General features: G+C 52.1%; 1 protein-coding gene across 1 annotated transcript in view; it reads right to left on the bottom strand.

The window, feature by feature from the left end:
* Nucleotides 1-27,025, bottom strand: part of VAC14 (VAC14 component of PIKFYVE complex) — a 106,071-nt gene that overhangs the window by 77,743 nt on the left and 1,303 nt on the right. Inside the window, exons 3-11 of the mRNA XM_063141531.1 lie at nt 26,548-26,715; nt 25,775-25,837; nt 20,114-20,221; nt 19,223-19,332; nt 17,958-18,064; nt 16,999-17,133; nt 16,061-16,216; nt 13,938-13,998; nt 3,053-3,197 (exon numbers count right to left, since the gene is read on the bottom strand). Of these exons, the coding sequence (XP_062997601.1) occupies nt 3,053-3,197; nt 13,938-13,998; nt 16,061-16,216; nt 16,999-17,133; nt 17,958-18,064; nt 19,223-19,332; nt 20,114-20,221; nt 25,775-25,837; nt 26,548-26,715 (1,053 nt within the window). The remainder of the gene's footprint in view (nt 1-3,052; nt 3,198-13,937; nt 13,999-16,060; nt 16,217-16,998; nt 17,134-17,957; nt 18,065-19,222; nt 19,333-20,113; nt 20,222-25,774; nt 25,838-26,547; nt 26,716-27,025) is intronic.

The following is a 27,025-nucleotide window of genomic DNA, read 5'->3' as shown; positions in this document are numbered from 1 at the left end:
CTTCCGCAGCCCTGGAAAAGGAGCAAAGTTGCCAAAGCGAGGCTTTTATTGCTTTTTCACATGGAGCACAGGTGAACTTCTTATTGTCAGCAACCCTTTACAAACGGCTCTATTAAAAGGTAAATCTACACTAAAATAGGGGGACACCATGCAGTGGAACATTTCAAAAGGGACTCCCAAATCTTCCCATGCTGAGTTTTAGAAAAACTCTGTTCTCCAGGGGCTGGCAAAAGACATCCAGCATGTTATAAGAGCATCAGAAGAGCCCTGAGGCTGGATCAGACCGAAGGTCCATCTAGTCCAGCACTCTGTTCACACAGGGACCCGGCAGCCGTCGGCCAGGGGCCCACAAAGCCAGGACAGGGTGCAACAGCACCCTCCCCCCACCCCCATCTATCTGGAGGCAAGAAAGTTTTCCCATGCTTTAAGATTAACCTGCTTGTTGTTAAAAAGGCGCCAGTCAGCCATGGCTTTTGGGCAAGTTTAGGACCCCAAATGCTTGGAGAACTAGCAGGGTTTGCTTGCGTGAACCAAAAAAGAGCACACCGCATTTAGTGCTAGATTAAGAAATGAGAAAGCTCCCTGCCAAAACAGAACACTCTTACAAGAAGAGTCATAACACACCGAGCAGGGCACCATTGGGAGCCACACCGAGCCAAGGCGGGTGGTTTTCTGCTCATTTCTACGCCAGTCAGTCCCTCTTGGAGCAGGCAGCCTGTTTGCTTCTCTGCACTCCACGCTCAAGAGGCATCCACGAGGCAGGTGAAGGTGAGCCACAAAGAGCAGGTGCTTCTGAATCGCCTGTTCTCATGTGTGTGATCAAGCAGGTCCTCTCAACTATTCCCCGTGAGCTGAAGAAGGATGCAGGGCTGCCTCCTCAGCCTCAGTCCCCCTGACGGATGGCCTTTATCGAGAGGGGGACGGGCGAATGCAACCCTGCTAACCCCGCTCAGTCTCTCATCGGCTTTTGGTACCACTGACCATGGGATCCTCCTGGATCGACTCCTTGGGATGGGCATCAGAGGCTCTGTGCTACAGTGGATCTGGTCCTACCTACAGGTCTTTTTCAGAGCAGCTTTGGGTGATCATTTCTCGGCACCTTGGCAAGTGAGCTACGGGGTGCCACAGGGCACCATCTCGTCCCCAATGTTGTTTATGAAGCCTTTGGGGGCAGTCATTAGGGGATTTGGAGCAAAATGCCACCAGTACACTGATGACACACAGCTCTGTCTTCCTGTAACATCTGAATCAGGAGAGGCTGTGCAAGTCCTAGATCAGTGCCTAAATTCAGGAATCGGCTGGATGAGGGTCAATAAACTGAAGCTGATGGAAGCCCTGTGGGTGAATGGTTCCCAAGTCCGGGAGACAGGCTCATTGCCTGTCCTGGATGGGGTTGCTCTGCCTCTGAAAGATCAGGTTCGTAGTTTGGGGGTACTCTTAGACCCATTTCTGTCGCTGGAGGCTCAAGTAGCCGCTGCGGCTCGAAGTGCCTTTTACCATCTTCGGTTGGTTCGCCAACTACGGCCTCTCCTGGATTACTGCAACGCGCTCTATGTGGGGCTGCCCTTGAAGCTGCTCCGGAAGCTGAAGCTAGTGCAGAATGCTGCAGCTCGGCTGTTGTCTGGAGCTGCCTCTTTCTAGCATGTAACTCCTCTGCTGAGGGAACTGCACTGGCTGCCTATTTGCTACCAGGCCAGGTTTAAGGTTCTTGTACTTGTGTACAAAGCCCTAAACAACTTGGGACAACTTGGGCCTTCTCTCGTACTAACCTGCCTGGTCCCTGAGGTCATCTGAGGGCATGCTCCTGGTGGTTCCACATAGACCCATCCTACGACTGGAGTCCACCAGAGGAAGAGCCTTCAGTGTGGTGGCCCCCCTCTTATGGAATTCCCTGCCTCTGGACATCAGGCTGGCTCCAACTTTGTATTCCTTTCAGCGCCTCCTGAAAACGTTGTTGTTCCAGGAAACCTTCCCTTAACAACCAGCCGCGGATTATTTTGCACTTTGTTTCTTTTAAAATGTACTTTTAATGTGTTTTTACTCTATTTTACTATGTTCAGCGCTCTGAAATTCTGAATACAAATATCGTAAACAAATAAATAAAAATAAAGGAGCACTTCCGATGCCTTTGCTTTGACTGACGAGGCAGAGGCGGAAGGCCGGAAGCTGCCTTCTGCAGAGCCAGGCCAAAAGTCCTGCGACTCCGAGCGGCAGCAGGCTTGCAGGGGGTTTGGCCAGCCGGTAGGCTAGCAGGCAGGCACCCTCTAGCCCAGGCTGGGGTCTCCTGCACGCAAAGGAGATGTCCGGCCACCAAACCAAGGGGCATATGAAGCTGCCTGTTACAGAGGGAGACTGCTGGGCCATGTAACTCGGCATGGTCTACTGGCTGCAACGATTCTCCGGGATTACATTTTTATACTGCCCAATAGCCGAAGCTCTCTGGGCTGTTCACAAAAATTAAAACCATGAAAAGCATAAAACAAGAGGAATGTCTTTTGGGGAAAGAAGAGTACTCCAAGATACCCTGCTTTGACTTCATGAAATGCTTTGGCTCAATACCCAGGTTGGGCAACTCCAGGGGGTCCAGGGGCCACGCCATGTGGGCAAATCTGGTGGCGTGGCAAGAACAAAACAGCGGTTTCTCACCAAACTTCTGCGGAAAACCACAACAGAGCCTTGGGAAGGACAAATCGAGTTTTGAAACCAAACTAAATTTGTCATTTTAAAGACTCCCCATGGGTTACTGCCATGTTCCCCCTCCTGGCAGCAGGGCACGCAGCGACACAAGAGGCCAAACGGGGGGGGGGGGGCACATGCAGCCTGCCAGTTGCCTCTCTGCCCTGTACGTAAGTGAAAGAGCAGCACAGAAAGAAGGTTACTCGCTTCTGATAACTTCTACACGACGGCGAAGCGCTCCGGAACACCACGTAAGCATTCGCCTCTGGGTCTCCCACCACCTCCCACCTGGCCTTCCAGGAAGCACTAGCCGCAGGAGAAGCCGGAAGAGGCCCCAGTGTCAAGCAGGGCTGCCCTGACCCAGGCGCAAACGTGCCTTGCGGGGCGTCTTGATGTACAGGTGGTACAGCCACTTCAGAACCGCGATGCGCGTCATCATCCCAATGGTGGAATCGTGAAGGTGACAGTCCAAGACCTGGACAATTCCATCCAGGTTCAGGGTCACCTGGGTTCTGTCTGCGCTGCAGAGAAAAGGAGACACAAGCAAGATCACGGAGGTGCCTGGGGGGGGGGGGTTCACCAGTCACGGTGTGGCTTGTGGCCTCTGGATGCCCCCGTCCACTGTGGGCTACTTCCACGCTACGCACAGCAGCACCCAGCGCCCCTTCTCCAAGGTCTCTCTGGGGACAGCCTGATTCTGGCCTCTGGGGAGCTCAAGCGCTGTTGCTTACAGTTCAAGCCTGTTTCTGAATGCCAGCATTGCAGGTCAGGCGCTTCACCAAGGGCTGCAGAACTGGACGGTGTCTGCCAGAGTTGTGCCCAGGCGGTGGCGAAGGAACTTGCTGACTGAGCAGCCACTTGTCCGCTGGGCAGTCATCATGCAAGGGGGGGGGGGCGTGTAACGGCCACAGGTGTCAATGAAGCCTCCATAAATGGAAAGCGGTGGGAGGCACCTGGCAGGTCACCACATCCAACCCCTGCTTGGGGAAGGAAATCCAGAGCTGGAGCACACCCAACACAGGCTGCTGCTCCGGTCTCTGCTAGAAGACCTCCAGCAGGACACACACACACCCCGCCCCCCAGCCAGTACTTGGTTCTACTGCTCTCACCGCCAATACATTTCTCCAAAAGTTCAGCAGAACTCTCCCCTCCTGCAACATCAGCCCACTCAATCTCGTCCTACCCTCTGGGGCAGCAACAGAGAACAGGTTTCCGCCCTCTTTTATGGGGCAGCCCTCTAGATACTTGGAGGGCGCTATCTTGTCCCTCCTCAGCCTTCTCTCCTACAGGCAGAACATCCCCAGCTCCTTCAAGCTTTCCTCACAGGACACACTGTCCATACCTTTCATCCTTTTCATTGCGGCTCTTATTTTCCTACATCCTTCTCACAGTGTGGTGCCCAGAACTGGACAGAGGCCTCCAGAGGAGGTCTGAGCAGTGCGGAAGGAAGAGCAACTACCCCCCACCTCAGCCTTGAAAATGACGGCTCTGTCGATATGGCATTTGTGGGAGTCGGTGGTCACAGGCGAATCAAACAACCTCAGGCTAGGAGCAGGTTTCCCAAAGGCATCTCAACAATCCCAGCCAGCAAAGCCGGGTGTAGATTATATCATTCTTTCCCATAGAATCCCAAAGGTTTGAGGTAGGTCATAAAAACAATCATCGTAGATTTTTCAACAAAATACAAGGTTTAAAACCCTAAGAACGAACGCAAGGTTCTCAACCAACTCCAAAAAATTCAGCCCACCTAACTCACTCTCACAGCAGACTACCACTTCACAGCCCACGCTAAGGGAATGCTCCTCCTCCTCCAATGTTCCAAGAGCCCTTCTCTTCCCTTAACTTCGCAGCATTACTCAGCTCCCTCTCCCCTTAACTTGCCTACTAACCATCTCATCCAAAACTGAGCAGAAATAACAACAAGATCCATGAATACAGAGTGCTGGACTAGAGGGACCCTCGGTCTGATCCAGCATGGCACCTACTTATGTTCTTATGTACTCCAAGCACTCTTTGCAAATGGCCACCAAAAGAGCTGGTACTTATGTTTGCATCAGAAATGGCAAACACACCAGTTTCCTCCCCCACCCCACCCCGGCCCAGGATCTACTGCAGCACAGCAACAAGGCCAGCCATCCCCCACTGCCCTATTATTCTCCCTGCAAAGCCATCCCTCGGCACCACAGCATTCCTGCAGGCTTTGCTGCCATTACTATGCAAAGTGAATCAAGCAGCTTCCAAATGGTGCAGTGCAAACACTCCTCACATGTCTCTCCGTTGCAAAGAGCAGGCCCTGAAACTAGCCACACTAGTAGGATGACTTCCCAGTAAGTCCACACAGAATCATAGAACCGTAGAGTTGAAAGTGGTGCAACGAGGGACAGCTACCCTGAGTGCAGCCACACGTCCACTGACGGGGCCTGAACTGGCTGAGAGCACCCAGGAGTGATGACGGGCAGCCCAGCGAAGGCAGCTGGGGGAAAGGCAAACGCCATGCCAGGGGTCATGAGGGAATGGCCTGAGAACAAAAGACAGCCAGGGCTGCTTCCAGTGTGGCCACATTTGGAAGGGTGCCGGCGCCATGCACAGGGCTGTGGGTAGTTTGCTCTATCCTGTGCCCTGGCGCCACCTCGGGGGGCTCTCCGCAGGCTGCCCCCTCCCCAGACACAGCCACCAGGGAAGACAGCCTTCGCCGTGCCCCACCTGCCCTGGCAGACCCTTTCCGCATCAAGCAGGGGCCGTTGAAGGCCATTGGGCATTTTAACTGTGCTCTGCTCTGCCATCTGTTGTTGTTTTTAATGTATTTTGCCGTTTTTTTAATGTAGTTTATCGTTTATTGTTGTTCCCCGCCTCGATCAGAACGGAGAGAAATAAATTATTATTATTATTATCATCATCATCATCATCATCATCATCATCAGACTTTATGTCTGCTTTGTTGTATATATATTATTTTGTTCTCGTCTTGTATTTCTATTTCATTAAAAAGCTTCCAGGGAGAATTATTTTGAAGGGCAGGATGTAAGTAATGAAACCAACCAACCAGACCCCTTTGGGTGTCCTCCTCTCAAAGAGAATACAGCAGAGCTGGAAAGCCTGCAGAAGGGGGCAACTCGCATCAGGGACCAGGGAGGGGGCAGGGGCGGGGGCAAGGCGAGGGCAGAGCATTTAGGGAGTTGTGGTTTAGGAAAAAAGAGGGGTGGGGAGGGGAGGGGACACAGGGCACAGCCTTTTGCTCAGTGTGGCGAAGGGCAAAGTTCGCTCCCCTCCTTTGCACAAAGGAGACCGAGGGGGCAGCCTGCAGAGGAGGGGCGGAAGGAGGGGCTTCGCCACTTGCTACCACAAGACGCGCCACTGGCTCAGGCGGCTTGAAAAGGGGGTTATGGGACTTCTACAGGAGGATCAGCGGTTGGGCAAAGAACAAAATGACACCCTCCAGGGCCAGAGGCCACAGGACCCCGGCTGCGAGGGGACGGGAGCACCACCGCCTTCTGTGCCCCTCACAGGCTTCCCATGGGGGCGCCTGCTTGGCCCATGTGCGAACTGGATGTTGGACGACGTAGAAGCCCAGGAGCCTGACCCTCCTTCAGGGCTCTCCTTCCATGAGTACGTCTGCTCCCCATCCTACAAATCTTTTTCAAATCCCTGGCAGATATGACCAGAGATTCCACATCCAACAACGGACATGGGCTGCCCCACAGCAAGGGAAGGGGGCAAGCCGGTAACCCTGTCTCTCAGCCTACTCACTGACCCTGGCTTCTAACTGTAACAGCTGGTTCCTTGTGAACACAGATCACAGGGAAAAATCAAATCTAACAAAAGATTTAGCTTAACTAAGGGTGTACAGAGACTTTAAAATGTTATTTTGTTGAATTTGTTAAGAGATTTCCTTTCTGAGGAAAAAATTAAATTTTGACTGGGTTACTTTTAATTGTAAGTATCTCTTAATTGCTTCATGATTTATTTACAGGCCGTGTGTTACTGGCACATTATTCTACTTTGGCCTGTGTTTATAGTTTATAGTAAAGACTAGCCTCTTCCAGCAGGCCTGCCCAGATGAAGTTTAAACCTAAGAATTTTAAGATGTTGTGATTGTTATTTTAATAATGTATTGGTTTTATATGCTCTTTTAACTAATTTTATGTATTATATTTTATTTAGTGTTGTTCCTCAACTCAATCCAGAGGGAGAGGCGGGTAATAAATAAATGTATTATTATTATTATTATTATTATTATTACTATTATTATTATTGCATCCAGAGACTTTTCTGTTCATATTTCATTTTGCTCTAATTTGCAATTAATTATGTTTAATTATGATTGACTTCTTTTGATATTAAAAATAAAGTTTTATACTACACTATAAGGTATGCAAGCAGCGGGGGTTAGCAGATAGCCTAATTCTTTAAAAAATGATTTATAGACATAAATAAGCTCCTAACTTTGAATTATAGTGAAAAACATTGTAATTCATGAAATCTGCATGTCGAGAGCCTTCATAGAATGGTAGAGTTTACCATAGTAAATGGTAGGGCCTTCTCGGTGGCTGCTCCAGTGCTCTGGAACACTTTTTCCTGGGAAGCTAGGCTGGCTCCTTCCTTGATGGGCTTTCGGAAGCAGGCTAAAACTTTTTTGTTCCAGCAGGCCTTTGGAGAATAATCCAGCCCTCCATCTATGTTAATGTCTTATAATTTTGTTGTGTATTTTTTAATTGTTTATGGTTTTGTTTCCCTCCCCCCCCAATGTATATTTTAAACTTTGTAAGGCCGCCTTGAGGCCCAGCATTGGGCAAAAGGCGAGATACAAATAAATATAATAATAATAATAGAGTTAGAAGGGGCCTATAAGGCCATCGAGTCCAACGCCCTGCCCAATGATTCTATGATACCCCCCAGTTTGATAAGCACTCTTTGAGTCTGATTCTGTAGCCAACTGTGGATCCACCTAATAGTTGTTCCATCTAGCCCACTTTTAGCTAGTTTGTTAATCAGAATATCATGGGGCACTTTGTCAAAAGCTTTGCTGAAGTCAAGATATATGACGTCCGCAGCATTCCCACAGTCCACAAGGGAGGTTACCCGATCAAAAAATGAGATCAGATTAGTCTGACTCAGGGCTGGTGCCAGACTATTTTGCGCCCTACGCAAGGCAAGCTACTTGCACACACACCCCAAAATTGCCAACTTCAATTTTTAAGAACAGATATTTTGTAGAAAAAATAAAAAGCACAAAACTGGAACTTATGTTTTTTCTTAAAACAGCTAATTTGTATAAAACTATGACCCTTAAAGGTCAGTACTACACCCTTCTGAGGTCTGCGCCTAGGTGGCTGCCTAGTTGGCCGCCTAGTTGGCCTAATGGTAGCATTGGCCCTGTCCATGCTGGCTTCTAGTAATCACTGCATTGTTTTCAAGGTGTTTACCAGATTGACTTCTTTATAATCTGCTCCAGAATTTTCTCAGGCATGGATGTCTGACTGACTGGTCTGTAGTTCCCAGTTGTCTCCTTTTTGCCTTAGTTGAAGATAGGGACAACATTAGCTCTCCTCCAGTCATCTGGCACCTCACCCGTCTTCCATGATTTTGCAAAGATAATAGACAGTGGTTCTGAGAGTTCTTCCACTAGCTCTATGATGCATTTCATCGGGTCCTGGAGATTTGAACTCATTCAAACAGTTCAGGTGCTCCTTGACCATTTGTTTATCAATCTCAAACTGCAATCCTGCCCCCTCAACTTCTGCTTCACTTTCTCCAGGGGGGTCATAGACCCACTTTTAGGAGAAGACTGAGCCAAAGTAGGAATTGAGCACTTCAGCCTTTTCTTTGTCCTCTGTTATCAATTTGCCATCCCCATTAAGCAGTTGAACCAGTTTAAGCTGTTTCTGTACAGCTTATACGGCTGTCAAAGTCATAGAGAACATAAAATATAACCAGAATGACTTATAGTCAGCTATAACCATCCCTCATGTGTATGGGGCATGGACAGGGGAAGGGTTTCATCAAAGGTTTTTACTCTTTGGGCGATTAAAATGTGGAAGTCTGTGGAAGCCTCCGCCTCCTTGGGGTCCCAGGGCTCCTGTCCTCCAAGGAGCAGCTACCTCTTGGGCCATTAGGGCTAGATTCTCTCCGCCTGAGGGAGGTGGTGTACAAGGCAACAATTTGGTATTTCCTCTTTCTCCCCTCCCCTCCCCTCCCCCCCCCCCCGGGTATGGGTGGTGCATGATTTTGTTACGCAATGGTGTCTGGAGCACTGGATGGCACCAAGAAGAGAGAATGGAGAATTTTCTTATCTTGCAAATTCTTCTGTTTCTTCACAAACTGTGATCCAATTGCTACCCTAGTGGCTGGAAAAAATGGATGGTTTTGGTGCTATAGAGGGCTAAAATGCTCAAATTTTAGGCTCTTTTACAGCGGCCTCTGAGTGCCAAATGGGCCAAAGTTACCTTGAGAACAGGCTTTAATTTGACCCTTTTAGTGCACTGTAGTGTGTTGCCACCACACCTCAGGGGCCAGCTGCCAGTTATTTTGCTGGCATTCTGCCTGTCAGAGGAAGTCCGTGGGGGTAAAAATGCCCCCTAGACCCTGCTGAAGGTGCCCACCCCTGCTATAGGTCTAGATTGGGGCCCCCGAAGTAAAGGTGCTTGCTTTGGCAGGCATTTCTGACCTTAGGGAGCAAGTGGGTGGTGTTTCCTACCTCAGCCTCTCTGGCTCATCTTTCGTGAAGCACAGCCTGGCCGCCTCCTGGGCAGAGTGGGGAGAGCCTTCTGTCCTCCCTTCTGGCAAGCACCAAGCACGCAGTGGAGCAGCTGGGGGCTGGTGCCAGGGCTGGCTGGGTCACAAGCCAAGCCAGTCTCAGTGTCCTCCTGCCACTGAACGCCAAGTCTCCTTGTTGCTGAGCAGGACAGCCGCTGTGGAGAAGGCTATCAATGGCTACTAGTCCTGATGGCTATGTGCTACCTCCAATATCAGAGGCAGTAAGGCTCCCACAATCAGGACACGGTGCAACGACAGCCTCCTACACATGTTCCCCAGCAACTGGTGGCCCAGTTGCTGGAGAACATGGGCAGGAGAGTGTTGTTGCACCGTGTCCCGATTGTGGGACCCTGGTTGACAGCTGGTCGGCTACTGTGTGAACAGAATGCCAGACTAGATGGATCTTGGTCTGATCCCGCATCAGGGCTCTTCTGATGTTCTTATGAGTCTGCTTCATAGTGTTGTGTTGTTTTGCTGGTCTTGTGACCATAAATAAATAAATAAAGTCCACTTTGGGCACCTGCAGGCTGTCGATTCCATTCCCTTTGAGGAAGCCACGCACACGGACACCGACTTGGGCCCAACGTCAGCTTCATACAGACTGGTTCTGTGGGGAGGCTGCCTCATTTGGGAGCTGCCTTCCCCCGAGCCAAGCCATTGGCTCAGCCATCAGCACCAGCAGGAATTGGCCGTGGCTCCCCAGGGCCGTTCCCCAGCCCTATGTGGAGATTCTAGGAGCTGGGCTTGGTGTGGTTTCCATGTAACCTCAGGCCCCGCCCCCATTTTTGATCCAGGCTAGCGATAAGCCCTTGTGTTGCTTGAGGGTCTTGTCCTGCGCCAGGGAAAGGGGCGAGCAACACTCAGTGGGTCTCCCTCGACTGGGCTCCTGGCATTTGCCTGCACAGGTGGGCTCTGGCTCCATCTGACAGAGGCGTCAGGGGAGGCTGGCCAGTGGTTCCAATGATGTGTTTGCAGTGCTGTCCCCTGCTAATCTGCTCCTGAAGATTCAGGCCAGCTGTCCCCCAACCCAGACCTATAGGACTACCACTCCCACAACCCTCCAGCCAGATTCTGGGCGCTGTAGCCCAACATATCTGGAGGGCACTAGGTTGAGGAAGGCTGGCCCAAGTCTAGTTTCCCCAAGCAGCCGATGGAAGTGCATTGCTTGAGAAGTGCATCTAGCCCACTTTTAGCTAGTTTGTTAATCAGAATATCATGGGGCACTTTGTTGAAAGCCTTGCTGAAGCCAAGATATATGACGTCCACAGCATTCCCACAGTCCACAAGGAAGGTTACCCGATCATGCAATGACATCAGATTAGTCTGACATGATTTGTTCTTGACAAATCCATGCTGGCTTCTTATAATCACTGCATTGTTTTCAAGGTGTTTACAGACTGACTTCTTTATAATCTGCTCCAAAATTTTCCAATGACGTGTGTTTCCTAATGGGAAGGCAGTCAAAAGGGAGTGGCCAGCTAACTCCCGACTTTGTATTCCACATGTAAAAGAAGATTGACCACCAACCTACGTGCTGGTGAGGGAAGTCTGCCACTTGAAGACTTCACTCACGTGCTGGTGAGTGAAGGTGGCACCGCAGATTCCAAACATACCGTCAAGTTGAAATTAAAAATCATGACCGTGCTTTAAAAGCCAATTAACCACCACGTGCACACACCCGGGGCCCTTTTAGTATGCGCACTGTCAAGCTTTCACGGTCTGAACGCTGTGGTGCTGACAGGCAAAGAAGCTCACATCCTCTTTTATTATTATAGATTAAAAGAAACTAGGATCAGACTCCAACACAGATTACAACACAATGTCGGTGCTCACCACGTACTGAAATGCCTGTGCCTGCAAGCACAGCTAACCTCTGGCTGAGATCTTTAAAAAACAAAAACAAAAAAAACCTTCCATGACCCAGTTTTGTGGTGCTTCCACTCTTAGGAGTACCAGTTTCAGGAAGGTGGATATCCCTGGGGAAGGACCATTATTCCTTGAAAACGGGCATCAGTCGACCTCAGCGGGGGGAGAGGGGATTGCAACATCCCCCTTTCCTCCAAGGGCAACAGACCGCCGACCAGGGCAGAGCACGGCCAGGGCATATAGAGGAGTCAGGCTCAATGTCCGGCATCGCCAAGCAGGAAGGGCCCGGAAGCCGCAAACCCAGCGCTTCTCCTTACATTTAAACAAGCAGTGAAGCGCTTTCCCCAGAAAGAGTGATGATACTGGGGTTACAGCGACACCCTGTGGCAATGCGACGGCGCTGCTTCTAAGAGGACGCCTGGAAGCATTCTTGGAGCACAATGTAGTCCAGAATCTTACCACAGAGACAGGGATTATTATTCTCTAGCGCAAACCTAGATTCTTAACTCAGAATCTAAGGGGCAAAATTCTAGTGCGTGTGGTTTCGGGGAAATGCTTCTAGGTACACAAGCAGCGGGGGTTCCGTCATAACCTTCCCCACCCCACCCCACCCCGGGGCTGAGGCCTCCAGCCTAGGGCAGCTTGTGCTTTCACAGGGTGCAAAGCAAGGAGGCGCCTGAGGCAAACCACGACCCCTCAGCAGAGGACTCCCCCTGTGCTCACGGCCCTCCAGACCAGGCTGGGGTGCATTTGGGGCAACTGTTTAGTGCCCGAAAGCAGGACACCTGCCAGCCCCCACCAGCACCGGCCTCCAGGGCTACCTAGAATTATAGCTTTTGCACAAACCCAAACGTTCAGAAAATTCAGTTCTGATGAGAGTTGGGGGGGGCTGGGGGCTGCTCTTTGGGGAGGAGCAGCGAATGTGAATGTTTGTTTATTTTGGTCATAGACCAGCACAACAGAAAACATCATCACAATAATATTAAAAACCCCAATATACAATAAAATCCATACATAAAATCCATAAAACGCGGCAGTCTCAGCCTAAGTCTAAGGTGCAATAAAATTCTTCAGCATCAATTTCCGTCGGCTTATGGCAGCCGCACAAAAACTGGCCACTTTTAGAGTAACCTGAGGATTCTGATCCAATAGAAGATGTTTTATGGGGAGGAGCAGCAGACTGCTGACACCTGCCGGGGAGGTGTCACCTCCACCTCCACCCCTCCCCTCCAAGAAACTCAAGTGTGGCCGGAAGCCCAGCTGAGCATAATGCGTAAGGGAAAAGGAGCGGCAATATGTGTGGTGGAGGGAGACATGGCGAGGGCAGGGCGAAGTGCCATTGCAGGGGAAGGAGAGGCCGGCACCTCGGGGCGACCACATTACACCAACGTTAAAATCACTCCACCGGCTGCCAATTAGTTTCCGGGCGAAGTACAAAGTGTTGGTTATCACCCTTAAAGCTCTACGTGGCTTGGGTCCAGGCTACCTGTGGGATCGCCTTCTCCCGTACAATCCGCCCCACACACTCAGGTCCTCTGGGAAGAATTTACTTCAGTCAGCGAAAACTAGGCTGACAACCATTACCCAGAGGACCTTCTCTTCTGCCGCTCCCAGACTGTGGAATGGCCTGCCGGAGGAGATTCGCCAACTTAACAGTCTTCCAGAATTTAAGAAAGCCATAAAGACGTATCTTTTCCGGCAGGCCTACCCAGATGAATGTTAAGATGTCCGATTATTGTATTGTAGTAGTTTTATATGTTTTAATCAGTTTTATGCATTTGATTTATGTGGTATTTTTGTATTAAATGTTATTCCCCGCCTCGATCCAGAGGGAGAGGCGAGTCAGAAATAAATAAATATATTACTATTATTATTACCCCAAGTACAGATTGGCGCTGACCCTGCCTGGGGCCTGCATGGAGACAAACGCAGATCCCACCTCAACGCCCCTGTCTCCTCAGAAACAGTTCATAGAATCATAGAATAGCAGAGTTGGAAGGGGCCTACAAGGCCATCGAGTCCAATCCCCTGCTCAATGCAGGAATCCACCCTAAAGCATCCCTGACAGATGGTTGTCCAGCTGCCTCTTGAAGGCCTCTAGTGTGGGAGAGCCCACAACCTCCCTAGGTAGCTGATTCCATTGTCGCACTGCTCTAACAGTCAGGAAGTTTTTCCTGATGTCCAGCCGGAATCTGGCTTCCTTTAACTTGAGCCCGTTATTCCGTGTCCTGCACTCTGGGAGGATCGAGAAGAGATCCTGGCCCTCCTCTGTGTGACAACCTTTTAAGTATTTGAAGAGTGCTATCATGTCTCCCCTCAATCTTCTCTTCTCCAGGCTAAACATGCCCAGTTCTTTCAGTCTCCAAGTTCCCAGCACTTGGAAGGGTAGAGGAGGGTAGCACCCCACACCCCTGAGAGAGAGAGGGAGGGAGGGAGGGATGGGGGTGGCCCGTCAGCACGCAGGCACTCGCCTCTGCCAAAGCTCACAGCCTTCTCTTAGCGCTCTGGAACGGTGGCCTGCAGCAACCAGAAGCCATTTGCCGTGACTCTGTACCACTACATGGGACAAGGACCAACTGCAGCAAGGCCCAGCAACATGCAAAAGGGTCCCCAGCTTCACGCACGACCGTGGATTCTTTTACCTGGCTGCCATAAAGACGCTGGTGCTGCTGAGATTGGAATCGCTGGAGGCATCCAGGCCACCTACGGGGAGACACATCCGTTAGATTGAGCCTGGTGCAGCACTGCCCGAGGGACAGGAAAGGGGGGGTGGCGGCACTGACCAGGCCTTCTCCAGGACAAAAAACCTAGGTGATCCTGGGCCAGAATGCTTTGGGAAGCCATCCCATTCCCAGCAAGTGACTGAGATTGGAACAAGAGTTGCTTAGTTTATTCATAAACGACCTGGAAACACCAGGACAGCGAGGGAGCCGGGTCTGTGGGTAACGCTCAGTTGTCCAGGGCAGCAAACTCCAAAACGACCTTGCCAAGCAAGATGAGCTGGCCTCAAAATGGCAAACGAGATGCAGATGAAGAAGGTGGAAGGCAGGTGAGGCACACTGGGGCAAAGAAGAAGAAAAAAAATCCCTACCTAAAACTACTGGAATGTGGACTGGCTGCAACTCTCCAGGAAAGAGATTTGGGGTTGTAGGTAACGGGGAAAGGTGCTCAGTTGCAGTGGAGGAGGCAAATTCTGGGCCAGGGTGTTTTGGGAAAGGGACCAAAACCAAACCAGTTATCTGTTCACTGTTTTTAACTTTTGCAAATGGCCCAGAGAGCTTCGGTATATAAATGTAATAAATCAATCAATAAATTATCATCGAGCCTTGATATGAATTCCAGCATGTATCCATTCCCAGCCATCTCTTCTCAAAAAGGACATCCTAGACTCAGAAAGGTGTGAACAGGGGCAGCCCAGGCGCTGAATCACCTTTCCAATGAGAAAAGGCTATGGCACATTTGGGACTCCCCAGCTGAGAAAATAAGGTTGGAGAAGGGAAAGGCGGAGAGAGCTGGAAGGCTTCTGAAGTCATGATGGTGACCGATTCCTCTTCACAAGAGGGCCAGGTCCTGCCTGGCCCTGAAGGCAGCAACAGTGAAACTACGGCCGAAACCAGAATCCTGAAGGCTGTCCATTTCTCAAGGTTGTTCACCTGGCGCTTCCCAGATGCTTTGGACACCAACTCCCCTGCTCCCTCACCATTGGCCCTGCTGACCAGGGTTTATGGAAGCTGCAGGACTCCAGGTTGCCTCCCCCCCCCACCTACATCCATCTCAGCTGTATTTCAGGCTGGAGTTTGGCACGGAAACCACTTTGGCCGCCCATTGCATTGATGGGAAAGCGCCTCTTCTGCTCATTTTGAGATGAGAAGTGAGCCTAAGGACACTGTGGCCCTTTTTATACAGAATGAGGGAGATCCACGGAAGGTGGGATCCCCAGGAGCAAGGAGGCCAGGGGGGGTGGGGACCACGTAGATCCGAGAGGGAGGCAGGAGGAGCCAAGGCAACCCCAGGGTGGCAAAGCTGCCCTTCTGCAGCCGCAGGGGAGGGGCTGCAAGGTGAGCTGCCCTTTGCCCTCTGCATGCCTCAGTGCTAGAGGCCGGTCTATTTACCGTTTATATATTAAATTTGTATACTGCTCCATATCTGAAACGGATTCTGGAGTGGTGAACATAAGAAAAGATTACGGAAATCAAACACCACTATTATACAACCCCCCTCCCCCAGGAGGCCAATAAAATCCTTGGTGGTCAGTCAAGGCTGGTTCCTGAAATAAGACTGTTTGCAGGAGGTGCCAGAAACAACACAGGGTTGGTGCCTGCCTGACTTCCAGGGGCAGGGATTCCACAGAAAGGAGGCCACCATGCTGGAGGCTCTTCTCCTAGTGGACTCTAATCGGGGCATCAGTGATGCAAAAGAGCTGGACGAGACAAACTCCAGGGGTGGTGAGCCCAGGTGGGGTCACCAGGCGAAAATGCGCCACTGCTGAGGCCCCTCCTGCAGGGAACATGCCACTGGGCCCTCCCTCCCTCCCTCCCTCTCCTCAGGCCTGTGGCAGACATATTTGTACACAGGGAACCGCAGCCAAGGCAGCACCAAGGTCAACCACCCAGAGAGCTTCAGCTATGGGGCGGTATATAAATGTAATAAATAAAGTAAATAAAGAAATAAAAACCTCCAGCCTGCCTGGGAGCCCAATGCTGGCATGCATGTGTTTCCTCAGGCCCCAGTCTGTCCCCAAAGCCAGCCAGAAGGTGGGACTCACCACTCGAGGCCATCTCCTGCTTTGAGAGCGATTCCTCGGGATCCCCCTCCAAACGGGGGGCAGTTGGGGGCTGCTTGGCCTCGTCCGTTTCGTCATCTTCGAGTGTGACCAGTTTCATCAGGCTCTGGTTGCACACGCCGGCCACTTCCTTGATGCCTGCGCCCCACTGATGTAAGGAACAGTCACCCACAAGCCAAACCCACAACCGCCCAGCAGCCCTCAAGCAGCAGCGAGGCCAGGGAAGGCGCCAGGCCTGGCAGCCATAGCACAGCGAGAAACGTGGTCTTAGGCTGGCTGGCTTGTTTCTAAATGGAAAGCTTTAGTTTTCAGGATGTCAAATTCTGCATCAGACACCACCAGCTTAGGCAAATGTTAAGAAACTAAGACACATGGAACACAGCACAACCCCTAAACTAGAAAAACAAGGACGGGCTCCTCTTCCTCGCTGAAGAGATGAAGGAAACGCCAACGTGTGACTGAGCCCTTCCACGCCCAAGCCCCCCGAGGGACCCCAAACCCACTGACACCAGCCAGCAAAACAGGCTTCTGCTTGTCTGCCAAATCGGTCCTTTGCCTGAGCGCCATGTGGGAGGCGACAGTAGAGCTGCTCTGCTATCAAGGTGGCTGACCTGCTTGTGGGGGGGGGGGGGGGGCGCCGGCAGCCCTTTCCATCCCCTCCTGACTCCAAATCTCATCGCCACACATGAAACAGCCGACTCCTTTCCAGCCAGAACGTCTGCTGAGCCCTTGGGCCTGCAACTCCCCACCAAATCCTTCAACGTCTCTTACCCCAAGTTCACCCAAGAGAAAACACAAACGCTGAAATCCTCCAGCAGCACAACCTGGACCAGCGAGGGAGAACCCCCCCACCCCCACTCCCTCTGCTGCCAGGGAAGGGAGGCGGAGTGACGACGACGACGCCGCTACTGGTAGGATACTCTTCTTGCGGTCATCGTAGGAGAGGCAGGGCAGGACGGCCGTCAGGATTCCTGAGGAATACGGCAGCATGACCCGGCCAGCCAGCTGGATGAATTCGCGCATCCAGCACATGGCCGTCAGCTGGATAAGATCATCTGCAGCCAAAGGGAACGGAGTAAAGCCCAGTTCCTTCTAGGACAGCAAGCAGACGCCCCCCTCCCACCCCCAAGCACGGCTGAGGCGGATCGTTCAAGGGGACACTGAAAGGCAGCTTCGGCATTTAGAGCCGCCCTGGCTTTCCCAATGCAGGCCAGTCAGCAACTGATGCGGCCTCGCTATCCGCACTCGTGCAACTGGCCAGTTGTTCGGAGGAAGATGCGCTCGTCCCGCTAGGCTGGCTCCTGCGCAGGGCAAGCAAAGCCTCCCCCTGACGCCGTTCGCTGCTGCTGAGGAGGGAAGCAGCCGGGAAGGCCGCCTGTCCTTGCACTGCCTCTGCGTGCCATCTTTAAAACCTCAACTGCTTCAGCTTCCACTCATCCCACTTCTCCACTTAAGTATTTGATCCTCTGCATTTATTAGCTGCTTGCTGCTCCAGTTGTGCTTTCAATAAAAGTGAAGGCTGATTTATGCAGACGTCTGCATAGGATGCAAGTTTAGCTGCTTGGATAGACACACAGTCCACCGTGTGCTGAGGACAGAACTGCTCCCTGGGAAGCTGGAGACGGGGCCACGGGGCTGCAGACAGGGGCTCAGAGGGTACCGGGATGGAGCCGGGGGCTTTGAAGAGCATCCACCAAGACTCAGGAAAAGGTGCAGGAAATGCAGAGACAGAAGGCAATGAAACCGTCATCCAGACTAAGAGTGACTAAAGGACCCAAGCAGAGGACTCTGATGTGGGAAAGAGTGAAGGGGGGGGGCAGAAATAGAAGGCAGGGAAGGAGTTCTAGCGAGGCCATAAGGTGCAGCAATAAAAACTCACCCGAGGCCTGGCAATGGATTACCAGGATGTTGGCCATCTCTGCAAACTTGACATTGGAAGGGTTCTTCTTGATCTCTTTCAGAAATTCACCAAGGGCCACTTCACACCTGCACCCGAGGGGACAGTGCCAGAGATCAGAATCTCCTCCCACCAGAGGATGCTCCAGGCCTGTTCAACTGATCTCCAAGGCCTCTAAGGAGGGCCGTGCCAGGAGCATCCAGCTGGGAGGGGAAAGCCACGCTCCTGCCTCCCTGCTCCAGGTACACACAGCAGGCTGCCATGTGCTCTGAGCAAAGGTCAAAGCGCAGAACACAAGCCCAGGTCTGGAAAGGTTGGTCTCGCACAGCTTTTCCCAGCCTGGGGCCCTCCAGATGTGTTGGGCTACAACACCTGGCATTCCTGACCACTGGCCATGCTGGTTGGGGGGTGATGGGAGTTACACTCCAACCCCTCCGGAGGCCCCAGGAGGGGGAAGGCTGGTCGAAGACGCCCGCACAGAAGATGAGCCCAAGGCAGGCCCATCTACGCCAAGATCCCGCCTCCCCCGCTGCAGGGGGCTGTCAGGGCCATTCTGGCAAGCACCACCTCCTGCCACTTGCCCAGCTGAAGTGGCCGGTTCCTTCCCCAGAGCTCTAACTGGACTAAGCCAGAGTGCAACGAGGTCATACCTGCAGCACTGACCCAACAGCAGAGAAGGGAGCTTGCACAGCAGGTGCAGTCACACACCACACTCAACCAGCCTCCCTCATCCTTGCTTTGGACAATGTTTTGGGGAATTCCCAGCACTCCAGCCCACTGGTCGATGAGGCAGGTGCTGACCAAAACATCTGGGGGGCGCCAGGATGGGGAAAGCTGTGCTACGCCATGGTTCAGCCCCACAACATGCAGAAGCTGCAGAGAGCCAAGCTCCTCTCTCCTCCTCCGCCTCCTTTCCGTTAAGCTTTAGACAAGTAGCCTGTTATGTCACCAGGGCAACAACTTAACACTAACTTTGTTCAATCTCAAACAAACAATCTTCAAATCATGGTTTTTGAAACAGGCTTGTTGAAACTAACCATAGTTTATGCTGACCCCAGTTTTGGGCAAAGCAGAAGGCAAAGCTTCCCAAAGTCCTCCTCCCAGCCACACAGGAGGGGGGAGGGGGAGCGTGCAAGCCCAAGGCCCCCTGGGTTCGTGAATGTCACACTAAACCACAGTTTAGGCCGAGCTGTAAGGGCAGCCATGAACGGCTGAAGAGTGATCCCCAGATCCACCTCTGCACTTACATTTTACGGATCTCCTTGCTGTTATCACCCAGAATCTGGAAGAGGCCATCTAGAATCTCTGGCAGGTAATCCAGAAGATTAATATCAGGAACAGACTCTAGCACCAAGATCTAGCTCAAAGGGGGGGGAAAAAGACTCAGAAGAGGATACAGTACCACAATGGCAAGAAGTCATCTCTCCCTAGCGCCAACGTGGTCATCTGTTCGGCGCCAGCTCAACACATTTCTCTTCTCCCAGGCATTTAGCAATATGTCATGAGCCTGGGTCTGTTTTTTTGGCTCATCATTTCTAAAGTTGATATAGTGGTTTCAAACGCATGTGAATTTTGCATGTTTTTGTGGTTTTTAATTTTTGTATATTGTTTTTAAATGGTTTATCCTATGTGAACCGCCCAGAGAGCTTCGGCTATGGGGCGGTATATAAATGCAATAAATGAAGAAGGCGCTTCTGCAAGCCTGAACTACATTTGCATCCAAACAGTGAACTAGGTGGCCAGAGGTTCTGGTGACAGCAGCAGCAGCAATGTGCAGCGTGGGAGAGGGCCAAGACATTATGACCGCCGTACGTGCAACAGCCACGGCTGTGCCCTAAGCAGGTACCCTAAAAACCACAGCCACGTTGCTCTTCATACTAGCGCTCATTCAGCAACATGGGAGTGGCTTTCCTGTCCCTGCAGTGGAGCCGCAAAGCTTCCTGGGTGTCACGTTGGGCCCGTGGCTCTCGCTCAGCCTGACCTACCACATAGGTTGCCATGATAAAATGGGCAGTGGGGGGGAACATGCCCGGCACCTTGCGCTCTTTGGAGAAAACACATCGAAGCGCAAAAAAAGCAGCGGCACGCTGGCAGCGCCCACAGAAAGGGGCCCCAGCCTCGGGCCCACGGATACTTACCCAGGAAATGATGAACTGCCGAGCGTGCTGGTTGTTGGAGTAGATTCTCTCGCGCAGCAGGGGGATGAAGCTCACCAGGTCGAATTTGTTGCTTTCGGTCACAATGTCCTACAAAGCCAGACCCACCAATGAGCACAAGGGCAAAACTCAGGGCTTGAGCCCTATAGAAAACCAGGATTTGAGTCCCAGGTTCTCAGGCGGAGCCATTTGGACAATTTGTTGTGATCCACGTGAGGGCAGTTTATTTATCTATTCATTCCCGTTAATTATATGTCACCATTCAGGGTACAGATCCTACCAAGGCAGCTTAGAAGAAACATGGGGGGCGGGGGAGAGAAATACAATCCCCATCAATAACACCAACATTTTTAAAAAAACAAAACGCAGCAGCAGCTCCTCAGGACGCCCCTTCTTCCCTTGCGACAACTGGCAGAAGATGGCCCTGAGGTGGGGAGAGCCCCCGCTGGCACAGGGGCAGGGCTCTAGGGCCATCCCCACCTCCCTCCCTCCCTCCCTCCCTCCCTCCCTCCCTCCCTCGGGCGGGGGGGGCACTGATGGCAGATGGCCCTGCAAGGGGGGGCTGCCAGAGGAACCCCCCTCCTCTCTCCCTCTTTAGCCTTTTCCAACCCTCCGTTCACTTCCCCCAGACTTCTTCCGCCATCACAAGATCACCTCAAAGTTTTGGTCACGTGGGCCACGGCGCGCCCAGCGCGAAGCGGCAGCTCCGGTGTGGCTGAGCGGCTTCCTCTTTAGACCCCCTGCCTGCAGCACCACCCTGCCTCTGCCTCCCCAGGAATGACACCAGGCCTCTCCCAGAGGGTCACTTGGGGCCCCCATCCAGCCACCCCAGAGCCTGGGCATCAGCAACTGGCCGTGGCTTTGCCCAACGTGGTTCAGGCTCCCACTACCAAGGTTGACGTCTGCTCTTGGTTCCCCCGGGCAGCTTTCCTAACCCGGACTCCTCCAGATGCGCCTGCCTGGAGACGATGGCAACAGCAGTTCAGCACATTTGGAGGGGACCAGGCCAGGGGAGGCTGCCTAGGAGGCCTTAAGAAGCAGGGAACATTCCTCCGCCACAGCACAGCTGTTTCCCCAGGGAGAGCTTCCTCCCCTTTCCGAAGGAGCTCAGCCAGTCAGCTACCTCAGGAAAGGAAGGGCTCACCTCCCCAGAACTATTTTGCAGCACTCTCCGTTCCCCGCTCATGCAGTCAAACCACCCCAGGGCTTGTACCTCTTGCAGAGGTGGCTTCCTGGGCATTTCTTCTTTACCCACAAGAAAGCAGCTACCGTATCTCTTCGATTCTAAGACACCATCGATTGTAAGACGCACACTAATTTCAGTACTACCAACAGAAAAAAAAAGCTTTGATTCTGAGAAATAATAAACGCACCCGCGATTCTAAGATGCACCCCGTTTTTAGAGATGTTTATATGGGAAAAAGTGTGTCTTAGAATCAAAGAAATGCGGTAGTTCCCTTTTCTGGCATGGGAGGAGGCCGAGGAAGGCTAAGGACTGGACTGGCCGTGCTGGAACTGGGAGCACAAGCCTGGAGCGTGAGATGCTTTAGAACAGGGCGTAGAATCCCAGGCCACATCCAGGGAATCCCCACGATCCGCAGTCTGCGATTGTAGCCAGCCGTGGAGATGCAGGCCCTGGTGCCCACAGGAGGGCTGAGCGCTGCGCAAAGCCAGGGGCTCAGCTGCTCTTCCCAGCACTGGCCGGGTCACTTCACGTGGCGTCCGTGGGGATGCCCGGGTTCGCACAAAGCCAGACCCTGCTGGGGCTGCTCCTCCAAGCGCTGTGCCTCTCTCAGCACAGAGAAAAGCAACCTGGAGCAAGGGCCAGAGGAAGCCAGTGGGCCTGCTGACATCTCCAGACCACGGAGGGCAATCCAGCCCCCCACCTCAACCCCAACCAAATCCTGCACCCCTCTGAGAAGGCATGCTCCTTTTATTCCTTGCCCCATTTATTTTAATCCAGATGCTCTTGATGGGCCTCCCAGGCTCACCCTCCGGTATTTCTGTGCTTCCCAAGAGGGTCTGTCAGGCGGCACGGAGTTGAATGCCATGTTGGGCACTTTTGAAAGCCTCCTGAAACCTTCAAGGGAGGGGGCAGGATCACCATCCCCAGTCATCTGCCGCCGCCGCGGCAACGCATAACAGACAGCGGCTTGACTGGGTCTGGCTGGGAAGCGAGGGACAAACCAAAGAACGGAGCTGACTTAAGCCAAGTGCCCCCCGCCCAGTCTTTTCAGATGTTTCCTTCAGACGGTAATTCAACCTAAAGCACTTTCTGAGGTGTCACGCCCTAACCAGGCTAAAGAGGTGACCCCATCCATCCCATTGCCAGCTGAGGATTCTGCCTATTAACCAATTCTGGGAGCCCATCAGTCACGACACCTCTGTGCCCGCTCCAGGATTCTGGGGTTGTCCATGGGGCCCCTTAACCAGAAAGAGGCAGGACACAGAAAAGGAGCAGTCTCCTCAAGTGAAAACGGCAGTGCTGCTGGGACCAGGGGTCCTATCTGGGCCTGGGCCCCCGCAAATGCCCAGCCTCACCGCTCCCAAGAGCCGGCTCAGCAAAGCCCACCTCTCATAACCATCCACAGCCTTGAGACCCCTTCGATAGTGCGCCGTCTGCTCCTTTGTGCTGCTGGCCAAACGGACGGTGGCTCAGCTCACACAACACTTTTCTCAACGGTGGTGTAACAAGCAAAGTGTTGTCTGGAGGTCCACCCTGAATCTCCACGTTGTGCAGTGGTGAGTTCCTGCACAACCGTTGTGTTCCATGCTGCCTGGAGGGCTCCATAGAGTTTCCGGTTGAGTGGAGTTTCCCACTGGCCATAGAGTTCCCTGGCAAGAGCAGCAAAAGGAGGGAGTGCCGCTCTAGGAGCGCTGCTGGGATTGTTTGTTTTTTGCAGCAATGGCTGATGGGATACCATTGGGAGGACTGGGCGAGGAGAGAGGGCGGAGGAACTGTCAATCAAATGCTCACATTGAATTTTACTCTACTCCATAGGAGGCCACAGCTGGAATACGCTGCGTGGTGAGTACCCCCTACAAACTCCACCTCTGAGTGGAGTTTTCCCACTGAGTAGAGAAAAGTGTCGTGTGAACTGAGCCACTGCCTGCAAGTTGAAGTCTGGCCACACGGCCCCTTATGCCGGCAGAGCAGTAGCGACACACTGTCTGCATCGAGCCCTCTGATCCCGGCCAGCGCTCGCCCGTTTGCCTTGCAGCATCCTTACAGCCTGTGACGTGGCCTTGCGGGACACACTTTGCCAAAAGCATTTCCCTGCTTTCATAGAATCATAGAATAGCAGAGTTGGAAGGGGCCTACAAGGCCATCAAGTCCAACTGCCTGCTCAATGCAGGAATCCACCCTAAAGCATCCCCGACAGATGCTTGTCCAGCTGCCTCTTGAAGGCCTCTAGTGTGGGAGAGCCCACAACCTCCCTAGGTAATGGATTCCATTGTCATACTGCTCTAACAGTCAGGAAGTTTTTCCTGATGTCCAGCTGGAATCTAGCTTCCTGTAACTTGAGCCCATTATTCCGTGTCCTGCACTCTGGGAGGATTGTGAAGAGATCCTGGCCCTCCTCTGTGTGACAACCTTTTAAGTATTTGAAGAGTGCTATCATGTCTCCCCTCAATCTTCTCTTCTCCCAATCCCATACATCCTAATAGTAGCAAATTCTCATTTTGTCTGGCATCTCTCTGTGGGTGCTGCAGCCCTGTTTATTTACTATACTTTAAACTGCCCAATAATCCAAGTTCTCCAGGCAGACATAAGAAACATTTTATATTTTTAATACATTAAAAACATAAACGACAAACAGTAAAACAATAAATAAATAAAACACATAAGATAAAACCACCAGCAAAGAGTAAAAACCGCCCAGAGAGCTCCGGCTATTGGGCGGTATAGAAATGTAATAAATAAATAAATAATAAATAAATAAAAACACTCCAGCATATAAAACCAAAGTAAAACAGCAGCAATAATAGTGCAGTGATGCAAATTCTTTTAATTCCTGGGAGAATAAAGAAGTTTTCACCCAGCACCGAAAACAGTACAACCTACTGAGGAAGGTGATAAGGGAGAGCCCAGCGATTCCACCAGCTGTGCGAAAAGAATTCATTTCTCCCCTCCCCATTCTTTTTGCTTTGCGTGTTGCATCTTTTGGGGTTGTAAACCTGTAGACAGGGACTGTCCTCTTCAACCTCCCTAGGTGACAATGGAACTAGTTACCTAGGGAGGTTGTGGGCTCTCCCACACTAGAGGCCTTCAAGAGGTAGCTGGACAACCATCTGTCAGGGATGCTTTAGGGTGGATTCCTGCATGGAGCAGGGGGTTGGACTCGATGGCCTCAGAGGCCCCTTCCAACTCTACTATTCTGTGATTCTATGATTCGAATTGTGAGCTGCTCTGGCAACATTTTCGGTTGAGCAGCGGCATAAAATATTCCAAATAAATAACGTAGATGCCAGACAAGCCTTCCTTGGGAGGGTATTACAGGGGGCCAACACCAAAAGGGCCTTTCTCATAGCCACTGACCTCGCCTCATTTAGCGAGAACAGCTGGAGGCAGGCCTCTGATGAGGACCCAGGGTCTGGATAGGTAAATATGGGAAGAGAGGCTCCTTCTGGTCTCCTGGCCCCAAGCCACTTAGGGCTTTAAAGTCTAAAACCAGCATTTTGAATTGGGCCCAGAAAGAGACTGCCAGCCAGTGCAGAGAGCAGTATTGGCACAATATAATCCTATCAGACAGTCCCAATTAGCAGCCTAGCCGCCCTGTTTTGTACAAGTTGAAGTTTCCAGACCATCGTCAGAGGTAGCCCCACGTATAACACATTGCAATAATTCAAGTGAGTGGTTGCCAAGGCATGGATAATTGTAGCCAGGCTACCTCTGTCCAGTTAGGGCTGTCCTTGGTATAGCAGCCTAAGCTGACAAAAGTAGATGCAGACCGCCTGAACCTCTAGTGGCAATGTCGGATCTAGGAGCACCCTCAAACGTTAGGGGGAGGGCAACCCCCTCCAGAACAGGCTGAGCGCCACTTAATCAGACAGACAAAGCAGCACCCAGAAGCAAAATTACTTATGAGTATCCAACTCCAATAAGCGATTTAAAGAAACGATCTCTGAAAGTGTTGGTCAAGCAAACCCAAAGATGAGAACACTGAGGGGGTCGAGGAGGAATGCTGGAAGCTGCCTTATACCGAGTCTGACCCTTGGTCCACCGAGCCCAGTACTGTCTGCACTGACCGGCAGCAGCAGCTCTCCAGGCAAGAGTTTTCCCCAGGCCTGGAGATGACCCTGGGACCTTCTTCCTCTGGCCCAAGTGACCCTGACCTACAGCCCCGCCCCAAAGGAGGACCTCGGGTGCAGGCAAAACACTTAAGTGCTAAAGAGCACGCAGCGTATTTGGGGCGGGGGGCGGGGTGGTGGTTGTTTTCGGTTTTTACATAAGCTGGATGCCAGGATGGTAGAGTCTGCGGAGATCACAAATGTCACAGTTTGAAATCCAAAACCAGCAAAGCAAACACCTAGTTCTCTCCCCTGCACCCCAAACTACAGGAATGCAGGAAATGCACACACCCTCCGCCTGAAATCCACCCCAAACACACAATCATCATCAATCGGCAGGAAGAGCGGTACCTTCAGAAGCCGGTCCAGGAGTTCAGAGCCGCTTTTTACATTTGGATCTGGATCTGCAGCAAGCTGGGAGGGGGGAGGAGCCAAAGAGAGAGAATGTAGCTTGCTGAGCCAATTGCCAAAGACATCTGTAGCCTGGCCTTAGTAAGCAGGCCAAGTGTGGGGCTGCCTTGGGCCCCAAGGGAAAGACAGGTGGGGCCCTTCTGCCTGCAACACACAGAACTTCAGGGGCACTTGGAGGTCTTGCTGCCCCCGGAGCCTCCAAAGCCCAGTGCAGCACCAGAGACAAGTGCTCCCCCCGCGCCCCCCATCCACTCTTCTCACTTTATTACGGGGCAGATTCTCACATTAAAAACTACAGCTGCCATCAATGAGCTGGCTTGCACAGTGTATTTGTTCCGACATGCTGGCTGTTTGCCATAATAAACTTGATTGACTGATATGGAAGCAAATATCTGAGCATCCCTGGACTAGAAAGGAAGTCTCTGGCAAAGGCCAGGTGAGTTTTAGGGGAATGAACTGCAGTAAAGACATGCAAAGGACAACGTGGTGTGTGTGTGTGTGTGTGTGTGTGTGTGTGTGTGTGTGTTCTGCATCAACCTCCTTCCCATATGGAGATGCTTGTGCACGTCTCCCCAACATGTCGTCACCCTTTTCTGCCACCTTTATGTCTGTTTGGGGCTCTACAGGAACCAGCAGACCCGCCCTGAAGGAACACACAGGGCCAGAGACCTCTGCAGCGGGAGCAGCAGCCCTGTGCAGCGAAAGCCCGTTACCTTGCTCAGGCCATCGAACAAGACGTTGAAGTGGGGCAGGACGGCGCCCCTGGCCACCTTCACAATGTTGTACAGGGCCTCACAGGCATAGTATCGCAAGCGGCTGTCAGCGTCGTTGAAGCACGTCAGCACCGGCTCAATGAGCTCCTTCAAATACAGCCCAGAGTCCTGGCAACCCAACCATAAGGGGGGTGTAAGAGTGGCCCCAATGAATCAGAGCAAAGGCCTCTCTAGCCCACCATTCTGTTTGCACAGCAGCCAACCAAATGCCCCATTGGGAAGCTCACAAGGGCAGCAGTTCACCCAGTCATGTCCCCCAAAAGTGACCTGCCTCCGACACTGGAGATCCTAGATCACAGCCTCTCCTCCCCGGTAAGAAGGATGTGCTTCTCGCATCTTGAGGATAGCGGAGAACGCAAAGAGAGCTGCCTGCCCATGGCTCTTTGGTTCACACCACAGCGTCCCTCCCTGATCCCAG

Source organism: Elgaria multicarinata, chromosome 14 (genome assembly GCF_023053635.1).
Source record: "Elgaria multicarinata webbii isolate HBS135686 ecotype San Diego chromosome 14, rElgMul1.1.pri, whole genome shotgun sequence".
NCBI classification, from domain to species: Eukaryota; Metazoa; Chordata; class Lepidosauria; order Squamata; family Anguidae; genus Elgaria; species Elgaria multicarinata.
Note: the sequence above shows the minus strand (reverse complement) of the source record. Positions and strands in the feature narration are given on the sequence as shown.